The sequence below is a fragment of the Bombus pyrosoma genome, linkage group LG7 (genome assembly GCF_014825855.1).
Source record: "Bombus pyrosoma isolate SC7728 linkage group LG7, ASM1482585v1, whole genome shotgun sequence".
Taxonomy (NCBI): domain Eukaryota; kingdom Metazoa; phylum Arthropoda; class Insecta; order Hymenoptera; family Apidae; genus Bombus; species Bombus pyrosoma.
Genome location: NC_057776.1, coordinates 6,667,137 through 6,683,675, shown reverse-complemented (window position 1 = coordinate 6,683,675; position 16,539 = coordinate 6,667,137). Strand labels below are relative to the sequence as shown.

Genomic DNA, 16,539 nt, shown 5'->3' with positions numbered 1-16,539 from the left:
TTCATAGATCAAATGATTTTATAAGTTTATTTCGACATAAAACATATCTTCATTATATTGAAACTATCATAAATAAATATTAACCCACATATGTCATGAACCTTTTTACAATGGTTTAGTTTGTAACTTCTATTGTTTTTTGTTTTTGTTTTTGACTTATAGTAATGGGATGGGCAAATTAATACACAGGAAATTTGGTTTTAACGTTTAATCGCTTTACATAAAATTGAATCTTCTTCTCATTAATTTAAGGCGTTAAATTGGTCATACAAATTTTGTCATCAAAGCTCTCAAACACGTTTCAAGAACTATATATGACTATTATTCTTCTTCGTACAAAGAATTTTAGATCACAGTAAATTCTAGCTAAAATTAGCGCAAAATATATTAATGCATCTTTAAAGAAAAATAAGAAGTATAACTAAACATTAAGTAAAGATATTTAAATTTCAGGGACTAGATATAGTTACTTAACATCAAACCACATTGAATAAGTGTTAAATATTAGCACTTCCAGTTCTAAAATGCTCATACCCATTAATTACATTAATACTACTGAAAGGTATGTATAGCATATTTAGAGGAATGTTCTGGCACATAGTGGCAAAGTTATATATGTATGGACAAAACTGGACCATCTTTGGTCAATATGAGATTCGAAAAGATATATTTGTATTTGTTTCTTTTCTTTCCTAAGTGCATAAAGGACTAATTAGAAATATAATAAACATAGAAACTTGGTACAACTTTAACTTATTTTGTCAAATAAAAATAAAAATTGTACTATGAGTTTCCAATATCCATTAAATAAAACACACATTCACTGCCTGTATAACTTAGGCATTCATTGCTATCTTATATTGTATTATATTGTATATGGTTCAAGTAATGAGATACGGATGTTGTGCGAATATATTCACAATTTATAATCTATTTTTAAAAATGTATACCATTTTGAATATATTTCCTTGTAAAATATTCATTCACAATTGGTATTAATAGAAAGTGATTTGTTATTTTCAATTAACTGGCAGTGAAAGTACCGAACGTTTTATCCAACGAAATGTCACTAAAGTTAAAACTTATAATTTGGCTCTAATATGCAACAGCATATTAAAATAAACGTGTATATCAAAGACTCGTTTAATACTTAATAATACGAGTATGAATGTGGTCAGGAAGTATTAAAAACTCTTGTACCATTCGATTAAGCCGCATGAACAGACTGAAAAAGAATTATAATTATGATTTCTTAAGTATATTTCAATACGATTACTTTCCATGATTAGGCATACCTTTGCAATATCCACGCCTGTTAAATTTTTAACCAAATCCGGTACACGCGTCACTATATTAAACACTTCTTCGGTTAGCTTTTCTGCTCCAATAGTTCCACTTCCACTAGAAACCATTGTTATCTTTTTGGCTTGTGACAAAGGTGCTGCGACTTCAGCGGCAACCTATAAAATATAAGGTGTAAGAAGCGTTTACATTACTCAGTTAAAAAAATCTTTGAAATTAAGATACAAATTCTTTTTTAATTACCTTTGGAAGAGTATCTAACATCATGTCTATCATAGCAGCGCTCTTATATTCATTCCATGCAGCTGCTTTCTTTGCCATTTGTTCCGCTTCTGCTTTAGCCTTTGCTTCAATGGCAAAGGCCTCTGCTTCACCACGAATTTTGATGGCTTCTGCTTCGGCTTCAGCTTCCATTACTAAACGCAGTTTGTTAGCTTCAGCCATTTTTTCTAATCTGTGAATATATAATATTTATTAACACTTATTTATCAATTTACTAAAGTCACTCAACTTACCTATATTTTTCTGCATCAGCTGGGCGTCGTACAGTTGCATCCAATTCTCGTTCGCGTCTCATCATTTCTTGTTCTTGTACTGCAATTTCTTGTCCACGTTCAACCACTTTTATTTGCATTTGTTCTTCCATAATCCTTTGCTTAGTTTTCGCAGCTTGCAATTCAAATGCCATCTCTGCTTCTGCTTTCTATAATTAAGATACAAATCAATGTGCTATTCATAGAAACAATGACAAAGATAAAAAGAAAGAACAAAAGAAAAACGAGGATAAGAAAACCTACTTTGGTTTGCACTTCAACGTCATATGCGGCTTTCTTTAATTCAAAATCACGCTGCGCTTTAGCAATCTCGGTATCATTAAGAAAACGAGCAGCCATTCTTTGTTCTTCAGCGATGGCTTCGCGAATTTGAGCATCTCTGCGAGCTTCTGCTTCACCGATTCTTGCATCACGTTTCACCTCAGCTGTTCTTGCCATACCAAGAGCTTTCAGGTATCCCTATAAATGATCGATAAACATTTAATATGATATGATTAATAATATTGTATTTTCGTTACGAATTTTATGTAAAAACATTCATTTTAGCAATTACTTTGAATTCAACCTGAATTAAAGGCAGCATACAATAAGAATATCACACATATTTGAAACACAGAAATTTGCAAATGTGTATAGAATATATGTGCTACCACTGAAGCAAGCACTTGAGATATGCTCTAGTTCCCTCTTATTTGAATATTAATGATCTGTACTAATATTCTTTGAACAGCAGTGCAGTAGCATTATATGTAGTGATAAAACAAAATTTGAACGTACCTTTGCCCCCTGCAAGTAGCAAAACAAAAATGTATTCAATTTACAATGTACAAGAATTGGACTACATTAACTCATATTAATAAGAAATTACTTATAAATATTGCACAATTGCACTTAAAGGGGGACTTTTCATATCAAAAAGACTTTTAGAATATTCAATTTTTTTGTAATTTTTGCATAAAAGTTGCTCCTGAATTCGTTAATAAGAATCAAATGTTGTTTAGTAGGAAGAAAAAATTAACTTACTTCTTCATCTCGAATATCTTTTAATGTATAGGAAACAACAGTAATGCCCATATTGACTAGATCACTGCTTGCTACTTCAAAAACCTCCTTGCTGAATTTTTTACGATCCTTGTATATTTCCTATTTCATAGAAATAAAAGAAATTAAATGGAATTAATATTTATTTTCATCTAACAAGTTAACTAAAAAATTTTAGTGTAATGGTATGTATTATACCTCTACAGTCATGCTTCCCATTATGGCCCGTTGATGTCCTTCTAATGTTACAAGTGCAATATTATGAATTTCTTCTTCAGTTTTCCCAAGAAACTGTTCACATGCTGTGGATAACATTTCCTCATTTTGGCCTTGTATTTTGACCTTTGAACAAATACATAAACATTTGGTAAATAAATAGTCATTTATCTATGACATTTATATATAAATACTTCAATTATATTAGAAATTAATACCTGTGCAATTCCTGTTACAGATATTGGTACACCTTGACATGTATACACAGTTGGACTTTCTACTTGTAAAGTCATAGTATTCAATGAAATTCTAAAAAATACAAATTTCAATTACAATAGAACAGTTATCAAATATTTATTACATCATTTCTTTATATACAATACAAAAACCAAAATTCAACTATATATAATTTTGAGCTTTAATTTCGTTGTTCAATAAGTGTAACAACTTACTTTTGTACTTGTTGGACAATAGGCCAAACAAATACTCGACCACCAGGTACTAGTAGAGGCTTGCTGTAGCAACATCCTTAAAAATAAATTAGTGAAGACAAATTTCAATGTATTATATGATCTTCTTTTTATATTGGTATTATTATATTATAATATAAAATAAAATACATTTAAAGAAAAAATATACAATTAAATCATATAGTAAAATAACTTAGAATCAACCAGGCAAAATTAATGGAAAATAATGAATCTATATACCACTTAATTAATTTATCAACTTTATTATGAACTAAATTTTCCAAATCAATTAATTGACAAAGTGCTCCTCCCATGTCGGCTTGATAAGGCGTACTGAAACTAAATAATTTGCAGTAGAAATCGGTTGATATAATTACCTGATACTACGAGAGCCTCGTTTGGGCCACAAGTAACGAATCCACAACTCATAGTCGCAGGTGTAAAGAAAAACAATAGTTACAGCAAGTTTAAAGGGATTGAATTTCGGTGTAATCCCTCTATAGTCAATTGACGTCGCTACGATGTCGTCATTCTGTGAGATCGTATTCGAGCTTATGCCGAGTTTACAATACACGTCATAGCTACACGCTCGCTATTAAGGTTTTATACCTAATAAAGTTCTGCATTGTATTTTAAAGTATTAACCCATTTGCATCCGTAAGCAGAATATTCCGCGCATGACGATCGTCTCTTATCACTGAGCACGGACTATTCTACGAGCCGCGACTTTCTTTTATCACCGGCCCCGGAATATTCCGCGTATGACATCGTTTACATCTTGCTGTCAATTTGCGAGCATTTGAGCTATTTTCATTGCGTTCTTAACAAATTTTGCTTTTGTTATTATTGTGTAGATCTTTCTAACTGCCGTTAAGAGTAAGTAGTGTCAATCTAAATCTAAATTTAAAAAATAACCTAATTTTATAATTTAAAATAAAATTTAGTTGCCCGAATGGATTCTGATTATTTTGACGATTCGGATTCAAATGTAGAAATAGGATATACTCGAAGATGTATCCGTTATATTTCGTCAAACGATCACAGCGAAGTTGATCAATGCGGTAGTTTTGTAAATAGAGATTTTGTATGGAAACTCCAAAATCATACGCCGATTGTACATAATTTTTCAAGCGTGAGCGGTGTAACTGTAAATACACAAGAAGTCGAAGTTAACGAAAATAATAAAACTGCCGATATACGGCTGCGCGTGATACAGGTCAACTGTCAATTGGACGACGCTGTCTGAATACACTAACTTAAGTAGAGTCATGATGCAAATGGGTTAATAATTCGGTAATTTTTATAATATAGATCAAAAAATTTACAGTAATAAATTTAACGATACATATTATGTATAAATAATAAATTTTTCATTACATATAACTTATATCCTTTATTTCTATTTACAAATAATTTCAAAATCGTCTAAATTGTTTTTTGAATCTTTCATAATGATAATCATCAGTTGCTTTTTCTCCATTATCTTTCCTTTTACTCTTGTAATCATCTCTGGGCGCTGCAACTTTTTTTCTCTCATCAGAATCTTGTTTTGATTTCTGGAAATCTGTATCTTCTATGTTAACTAAAAAAAATAAAAAAGAAATAAATGTTATTATATGTTACAGAAGTTGACTTATAAGTTAGGTAAAATAAAAAATGAAGTAGATAGTGTACATCTATTGTGTTGTACAAAATTCACAGCCATATTTGTTGGGACAAATTGCGAGGGTCCATCTTTCTTTCTGTGCCTATCCCAAAGCAGTTTTAACTTAGCTTCTTCCGTAGCTTCGATGTTACGAATTTTTGCTCTGAAAAGGTGAATGATTTATAAATGAAAAAAAACATTCTTTTATATGAAATTTGTTAAAAAGAATCAAGTGTATATTATAAAATCATATACTCTATTCCAAGATCCACTTCTGGAATACCAGATAACATTTGATTTGAAAGCATTTCTTCACTTCTGTGTGCAGAGCTTTGTCTTAAATGTTCAGGTACTGCTTGCAAAGCTGCTTCTTCTGGTGAACAATAAGAACCTTTGTCGTTATTTGATCCATTTTCAGTTGTACCCTCAGTTTTGCTTTTCCTCTTTGATAATTCTTCTTCGATATATTTTACCCTAAAAAATTAGAAATCATTAATTATATATTTATCGAATTATATCAACATCATAAATATAATACTTACATTTCTTCATCTTCATCGCGTTTATTAGTCTCTGCATTAAATTGTGTGCCGATTCCAGTTTCATATGCATCATTTTGTTTCAATTTTGTATTCTTTAATACAGTCATATTTACCATTCCTCCAGTTTTTACATTAAAAGGGTCAGACTGAAGAAAGAAAAATCTTTCAGAAGGGAAGAAGTTATTATATTTTATTTATTAATTTCATTAGTGTTTACCGTCATTACATCAGGTGTTACATTTTCTCCAAGGGCTAATCCAACAACATTTATACCTTTTGGTCTTTCACGAAGTTTTTGTATAGTTTTCATCTCTTCAACTTTTTCCCTAAATAGATATTATATTTATTACTAAAGTGTATAATCTACTACATTTCATATTGTTATTTACCTAACAGAGGCTTCTTCATTTTCATTGTCATCTTCATCTGATGAAACCTGTCGTTTCCTTATCGGTTTCCTTGATTTCTTTTTGAATTCTATTTTCTTTTCTTCTGTACTAGTCATCTATTTTAAAACAAACACGTAAATAAAAAATGTATACACTTCATATTTTATTACTTTTCTAAATATGATTTTAAACTAATGATTTATGTCTTACATTACATATGTAAACAACTATTTATATCATAAACAACAATGTTTGTAAATAAATGATGAATGCATTCAGAGAAAGATAAAGATTTACAGATTATCGTACACTGTAAAGTGACACTTTTTATCTTATAGACTTTTAGGCAGTTTGTAAAAGTACTTAACATTTGTATTCCATAGGTTATGGAGATATCAGATACGAATGTTACTAGAAAATATTCTATAGTTCCTTTTTAAGAATCCTAGTTCTTTTTTAGAAGTAAGTCCTAGTTCTTTCTTAACAGAAAAATTTCCTATCTAGGATGTAGCTATTCGGTTGTTTGTGCTACATAGTTACACGTGAGAAATACACGTGAAAGTAGATTGTTGTCAATTAAAATTACTTTAAAGAATTCATTAAATATGAAAAACTAAATTTAGTTAATTTAGAAACTAGTTTTATCAACATGAAGAATAAGCCAATTCGTCATAAAGAATCAAATACATTTCAAGTATGTAGCGTAAATAATCACTTATTTTTCATCAAATATTTTTTATCCTTCTATTCTTCTATTTTAGTTTAAAACATTTACCGAAAGAGTAAATGAAATTGATGTCGATGTATTTCACCGTGTTGCACATCGAAATGAGGAGGACGATGAAGAAATCGAAACGTATTTTCATCAAACACTTCAGAAATGGAATTATCTTAACCTTACTGAAGGTTACTGTAGCTTTAAAAAGAAAGTTCGTGATATCATAACGCTTCCACAATTGGTTAATCAAAAGCAGTTTGTAGTAGATACATTGATAGAATATTTAGCAAAGAAAGATGTTTTGTTTCTACAACCAATTTTAGAGTAAGTATTAAATTAAAAGTTTTACCTATCATCAACTTAAATGAAAATGTGGATTAAAATAGCTTTCAACAAGCATTATCATATAAATTTTTTATTGCAGATTAGTTGTTGCTATGTCTAAAGATCTACAAAAGGATTTTTATGAATATTTTCCTAAATTTTTAAGTGTTATCATCGAGTTATTAAAAACAAAAGACATAGAACAAATAGAATACACATTCACATCATTAGCTTATTTATTTAAATTTTTATGGAAATATCTGGTTAAAAATATAAAAACTGTGCTTGATCTGTTGCTACCATTGTTGGCAGATACACAGCCAACTTATATAAACAACTTTGCAGCTGAAAGTTTTGCATTTGTGGTACGTAAGATTAAAGATAAAGATTCTTTCTTAAAGACAATATTGCATATATTGAAAAGTAACCCAAATATAATACCAGGATGTGGTAAATTATTATTTGAAGTGATATCTGGTATACCAGGACAATTTCATTCATGTGCAGAACAAATGCTTTTATTATACTTCAATGGATTGAATAATGATTCTCTCAATCAAAGTCTAATGTTCAAATTATTGAAGGAAATTATTAACTGTATGCTACAAAGTATACATTCACAGAAATACCAGGTACTTTGGTCTGTACTTTTAAATGTCATGGACAAATCAATTGAAGAGACTAAGCAGTTTCAATCAAAAACTGGAAAAGAGAAAAGTCTGATTCTTTTGATGCAATTGATAAATATAATTGTTAGTCATAAGAATGGAAAAGTGGTTATAGATCCTGTGCCTCTGATTAAAAAATTGTCACATATTTTAGATACTTTTGAAAATGAGAACAATGTGTTACGAGAAGTTATAAATGTATCAGTTGCTATTCTTTTGGCAGCCAATGTTAGATTGATGCAGGAAACATCTAGCCAAATATTACTTAAAGTTATGTCTGTGAAAGATATTCAATTATTATATGGTGCTGTTGAAAGTTTAATCCATTATTCATCATTCGAAACTTTGGTATTGCCACATATAATACGACATAGTATTTCCATTGGTTTTGATGATGATACTTTACAACTGTTTACGAAGATAGTTAATGCAAAAGTTCCTTTATGTCTCAATGGTATCAATTTAAACAAATGGACAAAATACATCTTAGATATAAGAGGTGTAAAATCTGATAGTATTAACTACTTCCAGAAGGAGTTAGAAGTTTTATTGGATAATAGTATATCAACAAATGCATTAAAAATGTTAATTATTTTACCACATCTGAAGCCTATACCAGCAGAATTTAAGGATATTTTAAAAAGGGGAATATTATCTTTATATAAACGGATATTAAATGATACCAATACAGAAACTGAAATGATCAAATTATGTTTGACATTCTTAATATCTTTAGAATCCGCAATTCACATATTGGAATCTGAAACTTTGCATCAGTTTATAGAAGAGAATGATATAAAAGTATTAGATTTAATTATCAAGTATCCTGATAATAAATTCATTTTAAATGCTGTAGATTTATGTGTAACATATTTTAGCACATCACAATACCGACAAATGTATATAAATCGAACTGTGTTTGAAAACTTAAACAGCAGTATTGCAGAAAAATTGAGTTCACCCTTTAGTGAAATTCGCTTAATAGTAACTCATTTATATCTTTTATTCTCCAATATTAGTGAAATAAAATTGTCTATTACGAATGAGAAGAAGGAAACAGGTATTATGGAACATATGTATTTAGCAGAATGTGAACCTATATCAGTACATAGTTATCGAAGTAAATTGCTGCATTTGCAAGCATTGTCATATGAAAATGAAGCAATGATAAATTTAGATTTGAAGTATTATGAACTTCCATTACGATATTTACTAGGAAATCTGTATATAAATTTTTCTTTACTTTGGGAACCTATAAATAAGATTATAGCTACTTTTGCAATCAGGGAATATGAACAGTTTTGGCCTATATTTTTAACTGAATTAAAATGTAATCACGAAGTAATTGTAGACTATAAACCATTATTTGAATGTACAGTTATTTCTGCAATAGAAAATACTATACAAAAATGCAGTGACAAACCAGACTATGAAAATCATAAAATTCTTTTATGGAAATGTATGACAAATTTTTCACATTTCTGTGAGATGAAGAATAGAGATATAACAGGACTATTCATTGATTTTGTAAATTACAACTTTTTTAAGTCAAATTCTGAAGATGCAAGATGTTGCAGTATCTTAAAAGGACAAGAATCAATTGTTTCTAATAACAACATGGAAATTGATGAAGAAAATGAAAGCGATAATGACTCTACAGAAAATCAAGAAAATGAGAAAGAGGAAAAAGAAAAAAAGGAAGCTACTATTTCAACAGATACAAAAATGAAACAAATAAATATAGAGTCTAGACAGATAAATAAGATTGTAATAAGTAAGAATTATAAAGTGAAGCTCTTACTTGCTCAACTTGAAGTATTTGAAAAGATAACAAATCCAAGAACATTATATAGGGAATCAGAGATGCAGAACATTTATTTAGACTTGCTGTCATCAAAAGTTCCTGACATTCAAAAGGGTGCTTTAAATTGTCTTCTCACTTATAAACAGAAATATTTAATACCTTATAAGGAAAATTTGCTTAGTATAATTAATGAAAGAAATATGAAAAATGAATTGACACATTTTAAAGTCGATAAAGAAAGTAATATTATACTGGAAGAACATCGCAATGAATTTATACCTATATTAATGCGTATAATTTATGCTAAAATGATTGCAAAAACAGGAATGAGAACTGGTGGTAAAGGTGGAGGTACTTTAAAACGAAAAATGATCTTACGTTTTCTATCTGGAATTCAAGAGAATGAAATGATCATATTTACCAACATGGCATTTAAGCCTTTCAAAAAATATATGCTTGAATTAGATAAAATGAATGATCAACAAATTAACTTGAAACAACTTACACAAACTATTATTAATACTGTAGATTTGAGTAACGTTATTCCACCTAAACGTTTGCTGAGCGCCACAAATTTACTTGCAATTTTAATAGAACAATTTGGTAGTAAGATGGGAAAGAAATTGTTACCCTACTTACTTGGTTTGGTAATATGCATTCTGGCAGAAGTAACTGGAATTTTACAGAAATCAGATAAAGTTCATGTTGGATTCTTACAATCTATTAAAAATGTAAGGTCCACTTCCATCTCAATATTAGCAAGGTTCTTTAGTCACTTTGAAGATTATGAATGGAATAAATACGAAATGGATGCCTTGTTTAATGTAGCTGTATTTCCATGGTTAGAGAAATTACCTATAGAAGGTATTCACAGTCCTACTCCATTATTGAGGCTGTTTATGGCATGGAGCCAGAACTCACGTTTTTATCCGTTATTTATAAAATATCGCGAAGATAATAAGTCTGTTAGTTCTCTTCCTTACATAATGAAACTTTTATTGGGTTCAAAAACTGAAACACCTGTTATCAGTGCTATTGTTGAAATGATTGAAAAAATGGTAACACTACAAGACTATGGAAAGACAAATGAAAATGATATGGAAGTTGATACACCTTTTGTTCCTTTAACACCTATACTTAATAATTTATCTGAAATAAATGAAGAAGCATTATCTAATGGAGTTAACTATGGATCTACTATTCTTCTCCCACACGTGTTCAGTATTTTACAATATATTAAAAGTAAACTTGAAAAATCAACCAAGGGAATAAATAAATCAGAACTTGTGATTTTATCACGTATTTCAGAATTCGTGAAAGATGCACATGCATGTGACATACTTCTTACTCTTACTTTACCAATATTAACTAAAAAGGCTGGAGCTGGAGAGGGAGAAGAAACGATTATTGAATTGATTACAACCATAATAAACCTTGTAAAGCAAGTGAAGGAACCAACAATGCACATACGTGCAATTCTACCTTTATTAGGTGCAATATCTGCAATTCCTGCTCGTAAACTCCTGTTGGAACTCTATAAAACAATTGTGGAAAAGCCTACAAACGATTGTCATGGGATATTAATAAAAAATTACGAATTAATAAGTGGACTTAATGCATGGGATCGCAGGTGGCTCGATCAACCAGATTTTCAAAAAAGATTGGATGCATTTTCTGAAATTAATAATGCAATAGAAAAGGATGAGATTACGTTAGAGTTTGGCATAGCTATTATTTATAATTGTTATTACATTCTTAAAAATGAAGCGGATCTAGCATTAAGAGATAATGCAGGACAGTGTCTTAAGCTACTTGGTTGTAAATTGGCGCAGAAACATAAAGAAAATGTAGCAGATAGACGTTATGTAATGGACAATACAATTTTACCACTTATAAGAAAAGGGATAACTAGCAAAATTGAAATTGTAAGGCTTCAATCAATAGCATTTTTGGGACATTTGGCTATGGAATGTTCAGACGTCCATCCCGTGTTACGGGATTTATCTGTATTAACTGATAAGGCGGATCCTGAAGTAGATTTCTTCGAAAACATGCAACATTTGCAACTGCACAGGAGAGCTCGAGCATTTCTTAAATTTTGTAATACAGCAAAAACATTGAAGAAGTCGTTCAATCCGAGAACATTAACACAGTTTGTTCTTCCTTTTGCTTCTTCATATCTATGCAATGAAGCTTTTATTCATAAAAATAGTCTTATTGATGCTGCAATAGGAACAGTTGGTACTATATGCAAACTTCTACCATGGCATCAATATGAGATTATTCTGAAACATTACTTGGAAAAGCTAAGACACTCTATTGTATTTCAGAAACAACTTGTTAGAGTCATTGTTAGCATTTTAGATTCTTTCCATTTTGATTTGTCAAAATATAAATTTGTAGAAGAATCTTCAGTACCAAAACATAACAAAGAAATTGAAAGGGATCATGGAAAGGAAATAATTTCTGATGAAAAAAAAGAAGAAGAAAGTGTTGCAGAAGGTGATGATAAAAATAATGAAAAACAAGTAGAAGAGAAATTAGATGAATCTTTAAATTCTGAAAATATAGATACTGTGGAAGAAACTGTAGGAAAAGTACAAAATGAAACACAGAAAGAAGTACCTGTGATGGAAAAACAGATCATTCTTTCACAGAATGGCGCACGACGAGTCGTATTTAGTATATCCAAGGAATTGTTACCTCAACTCCATTGTTCCATTATAGCGAGAACGAGTCGCGAAAGTAGTCACAAGATTAACAAGAAAAGAATTGCAATAGATAACGAGGAAGAAGAACTAATGCGAGTTCCAATTGCTCTCGCTTTTGTTAAATTACTACAGAAATTACCTGGGCATATTTTAGATACTAATTTACCAGGGTAAGTATATAGTATATACACCTCCATATAAAATTAAAAGATTATTAAAATATTATAATAAATTGTTTCAGAATCTTTATGAAGTTATGTACATTCTTAAAATCTCGTTTAGAATCTGTACGACGTGTTACTCGAGAAATATTACAAAAAATTATGATAACTCTTGGCCCGAAGTATCTTCATCATCTTTTAAGAGAAATGAATACTCTATTGACAAAAGGTTTTCAAGTTCATGTCCTCGCTTTTACAGTACAATCAGTATTAGTTGCTCTGAAACCATATTTTCAGAAATTTGATATCAATGAAAATCTTCAAAGTATTTTATCTGTAAGTAATATTGTAAATACATATTAAAATATCAATTTTATGATATATCTAATATTCATATATTCTTGTATTTTAACTAGGTATGTAAAGTAGATCTATTTGGATTAACAGCAGAAGAGAAAGAAGTAATAGGAATTGTGAAAAATGTATCAGAAGCAAAATCTACAAAAAGTTACGACATATTTCATATATTAGCACAATATATTACTGAATCATGTTTGGTGGATTTAATCTTACCATTAAAAGAAGTGCTTATAAGAAGTCATTCGCATAAAACTGTGCAGAAGGTTGTGGAATGTTTCAGAAACATAGTACTAGGTTTAGCTGATAATATCTTTATACCATTGGAACAAATGTTAATATTCCTTTATGGTGTAATTTCTGAAAGTATTCCTGAGTTTAAGCCTGTGAAGAATGATAAAGAATTAACAGAAAAGGAAGTAGAAATACTCAGTAGACAGAAACCAGATTGCTTTATCATACCTCCAGAACCAAAAAATAAAATGGGTATAAAGGCTACTTCAAAAACTTCAAAGAACACCAATGTTCACATTATCATAGAATTTGGTTTAAAACTTTTCCATATTCTGTTAAAAAGAGACAAAATATCTAATACAGAATTTAAGTCCCTGATAGATCCATTTGTACCACACATAAGTGAATGCATAAAATCTCAACATATGAAGGTAAATTTATTATATTCTTATTGTAAATAATAATCGTGATCAATTGTTTGATATGTTGATATATTTTTTCAGCTAAGCACGTTAGCTTTACAGTGTTTAAACTGGTTGCTTAAAATGGATTTGCTTTCAATACAAGAAACAATTTCTGATATTTGTTCATCTATTTTTATTATCTTGCATAAATACGCTGCAGCCGGCCTAAGTAAAGGAGATAATTTTGATTTAGTGATGGCTGGTTTTAAATGTATGTCTGTAATTGTTCGTGATGTGAAACAGTATGTAATTAGTATAGATCAGTTGAAAGCCTTGATTATGTATGCTGAACAAGATATGCACAACACTGATAAGCAAGCAACAGCGTTTGGTTTACTCAAAGCGATAATTGCTCGAAAAATGATTCTTCCTGAAATGTATATTGTTATGGAAAAAGTTGCTGCTTTAAGCATTACATCTGAACTAGAACACGTTAGAGTACAATCTCGCTCCGTTTTTTATTCTTATCTGATGGAATATCCCCTTGGTAAACATTTACAGAAACATATAGCATTTTACTTGGCGCAGGTTAGCTATGAAATGCAACCAGGTCGCCTTAGTGCTTTAGAGATGATTTACAGTATTGTTACAGGATTTCCAGTAGTAAGTACATTTAGTTTTTTCATTCTTCCTCTTTTTCTGTCGATTAAAAGTAACAAATCAAACTCGTAACTTTTATATCAATTATAATTTCAGAAAACTTTGGTCTTGAAGTCAGATATCATTTTTATAATGGTGGGTGTAAGATTGATAAATGATGATAATCCAACATGTCGCAAGTTGTGCGCTAAATGTATTAAGGAAATGATTACACGTATACCTTACAATAACAGAAGTAAACTTTTTGATATACTTGTAGCGTGGTTAAAAGATCTTAAGGTAAATTAGTCGAAATTAAATCTTAAGAGTACACATTTAACGTTATAAAATTACTTGATTACGTGTTATTTTAGGTAATGCATCGAACATTGGGTGCTCAGTTATGCGGTATATTTGTAACAGTAGAAAAGGACACTTTTAAGTCTCGTTTAGATGAAATATTACCGCTTCTTTTGAAACAATTTCATGCAGATTTTAATGATAGCAATGAACCTGGTCGTTTCGTGAAGTTACATACAGAAAAGGAAATGCAATTAAAGAAAGAGCATTATATCAAAGATCCAGAAAGAATGAAAGATCATCATATGTTTCAAGTGTTGCAATTGTTACTAAAAATATCGGCAAATTGTACGGCATTTCTCAAAAGTGAAGAATATAAAAATGCTATTCGTTCATTTGCTGGTATGTGTAATGTATTACTATGTTACCTAATTCGTGAGTGTTTAATATTAACAGAATTTTGTGTATTTCAGAATATAGTCAGTCCTTATTGGCACATCCTCATACATGGGTGCGTTTAGCAGCGTCTCAACTGATCGGATTTATTTTAGCCGTTCTTGACGTTGATAAAATTATAGACCTTTTAGAAAACCCTGGAAAATGTGAAGCAGAAACCAGTTACATGTATTCCGATCCTACTACCGTTATAAAAAGTTTAAGTTTAGACCTAATTGCGCAACTACAGCCTGATATGACGTTAGAAGAATTAGCCGATCAGACTGTTAAAAATTTAATTTTTATCGCGAGAATATTAAAGTCTGTAAAACAGATTAATACTGCCTCAGATCAAGTCAATGAAATGAAAGATAAAGATAAGAACCAGTTATCACTTCCTTGGCTTGTTAGAAGGCTGAGAAAGGCTGTAAATATAGAAATAACCCAAGCTCCTAAGTCAATAACTGTGGTACAGTACCCATCATTATCCTTATATATACTTCCTTATAATGTTAAATAAATAATTAGAATACAAGTGATATTTCTTTTTTCAGCGGACTGCTTTCTTTAAGTGGGTTGGCGGTGTTGTGGCTACAATACCCATGGAATATTTAAATGTGATACTTTTTAATATTATGTCACCAATTGTGCGTGAAATATCTACTACAGAAGAAAAAAATACCATTTTAAGACGATTAGCTAAAGAAGCGAGTGTGATGATTAAGAAACGATTAGATAGCGAAGAATATACTAGATTATTGAGTCGAATACAACAGAATTTGGATATTAAAAAAGCAGAAAGAAAGATGATGCGTACGCAGCAGGTAAATTTGTTACATTTTTATCTTTTCTGTGAAATAAGTGGCAAGAAATGATTAAGAGTACTAAAATTTTTTTTATTACAGTTTGTAACGGATCCAGAATTAGCTGCCAAACGTAAAATTGCAAGACAGCAGAAAAAAAAAGAAGCCAAAAAAAGGAAATCTGAGAGAATGACAGGGAAGAAAAGGACAAAAAAACGCGCAAGAAAAGAAATCGATTTGGATATTATATAAATATTTTAGAAGTAATTGTTACCATAAAACATTTTATCAAGAAAATATTTATTTGTCAGCTTGACGGTATCTTCAGAATAATTGCAAATCTAATGTATATACATATACAATTTACGTCATACTATATCTTTTTAAAAATAGATAATATGTAAATTTTATACATAAATATGTACTTATGTATATATGTCTTTAATTATTTTTCAATAATACTAAATGAACATTTATTGTATAATAAAAAAATACAGTAATTTATATTATATTAAAAAATATTAGGTTGAGTTATAAGTTCATTTTGCTATATAGATGTGATAAAATCTATTTCATGAAGAACTAACTTATTTTGTTCCTAAATATTCTATAAACATAATTTCTATAAATATCATGTCTTCTATAAAAAAAATTCAGAGGGGCATATTTTTACATTGTTCAAATTTTTATAAAATTTTTTCACATCCATATGTGGTGAAGATGAAGGATGAACGAATTTACTACTCAACTCGATATAATTGAAATCAGACCTTTTTATAATACATATAACTACCCTTATACACAAAGATATTCAAAATTTAA

General features: G+C 29.8%; 3 protein-coding genes across 5 annotated transcripts; 1 reads left to right on the top strand and 2 right to left on the bottom strand.

Moving 5' to 3' along the window:
• Nucleotides 1–193: 193 nt before the first annotated feature.
• On the bottom strand, nt 194–4,161 carry LOC122569632 (flotillin-1). Of its 2 annotated transcripts, XM_043730966.1 has the most exons (11): nt 3,961–4,161; nt 3,566–3,641; nt 3,332–3,422; nt 3,096–3,239; nt 2,880–2,999; nt 2,634–2,642; nt 2,100–2,315; nt 1,818–2,005; nt 1,546–1,756; nt 1,296–1,460; nt 194–1,225 (listed from the first exon to the last, which is right to left on the bottom strand). In XM_043730966.1, exons 1-11 carry the CDS (start codon nt 4,010–4,012, stop codon nt 1,208–1,210), a joined length of 1,290 nt encoding a protein of 429 aa, XP_043586901.1. In that variant the 5' UTR covers nt 4,013–4,161; the 3' UTR covers nt 194–1,207. The 2 variants fall into 2 exon arrangements, with proteins under 2 accessions (XP_043586901.1, XP_043586902.1); XM_043730967.1 differs by lacking the exon at nt 2,634–2,642.
• A 795-nt stretch (nt 4,162–4,956) lies between these two features.
• LOC122569635 (telomere length and silencing protein 1 homolog) lies at nt 4,957–6,551 on the bottom strand. 2 transcript variants are annotated; one of them, XM_043730973.1, is made up of 7 exons: nt 6,469–6,551; nt 6,160–6,275; nt 5,988–6,096; nt 5,771–5,916; nt 5,484–5,702; nt 5,258–5,391; nt 4,957–5,165 (listed from the first exon to the last, which is right to left on the bottom strand). In XM_043730973.1, the coding sequence occupies exons 2-7, from the start codon at nt 6,273–6,275 to the stop codon at nt 4,999–5,001; spliced, it is 891 nt and encodes a 296-aa protein (XP_043586908.1). In that variant the 5' UTR covers nt 6,469–6,551; the 3' UTR covers nt 4,957–4,998. The 2 variants fall into 2 exon arrangements, with proteins under 2 accessions (XP_043586908.1, XP_043586907.1); XM_043730972.1 differs by having other exon boundaries at nt 6,370–6,522.
• A 139-nt stretch (nt 6,552–6,690) lies between these two features.
• LOC122569625 (small subunit processome component 20 homolog) lies at nt 6,691–16,484 on the top strand. The gene is made up of 11 exons (XM_043730945.1): nt 6,691–6,853; nt 6,921–7,201; nt 7,302–12,554; nt 12,626–12,881; nt 12,962–13,567; nt 13,640–14,203; nt 14,297–14,479; nt 14,554–14,881; nt 14,953–15,383; nt 15,469–15,738; nt 15,820–16,484. The coding sequence occupies exons 1-11, from the start codon at nt 6,809–6,811 to the stop codon at nt 15,967–15,969; spliced, it is 8,367 nt and encodes a 2,788-aa protein (XP_043586880.1). The 5' UTR covers nt 6,691–6,808; the 3' UTR covers nt 15,970–16,484.
• Nucleotides 16,485–16,539: the final 55 nt, after the last annotated feature.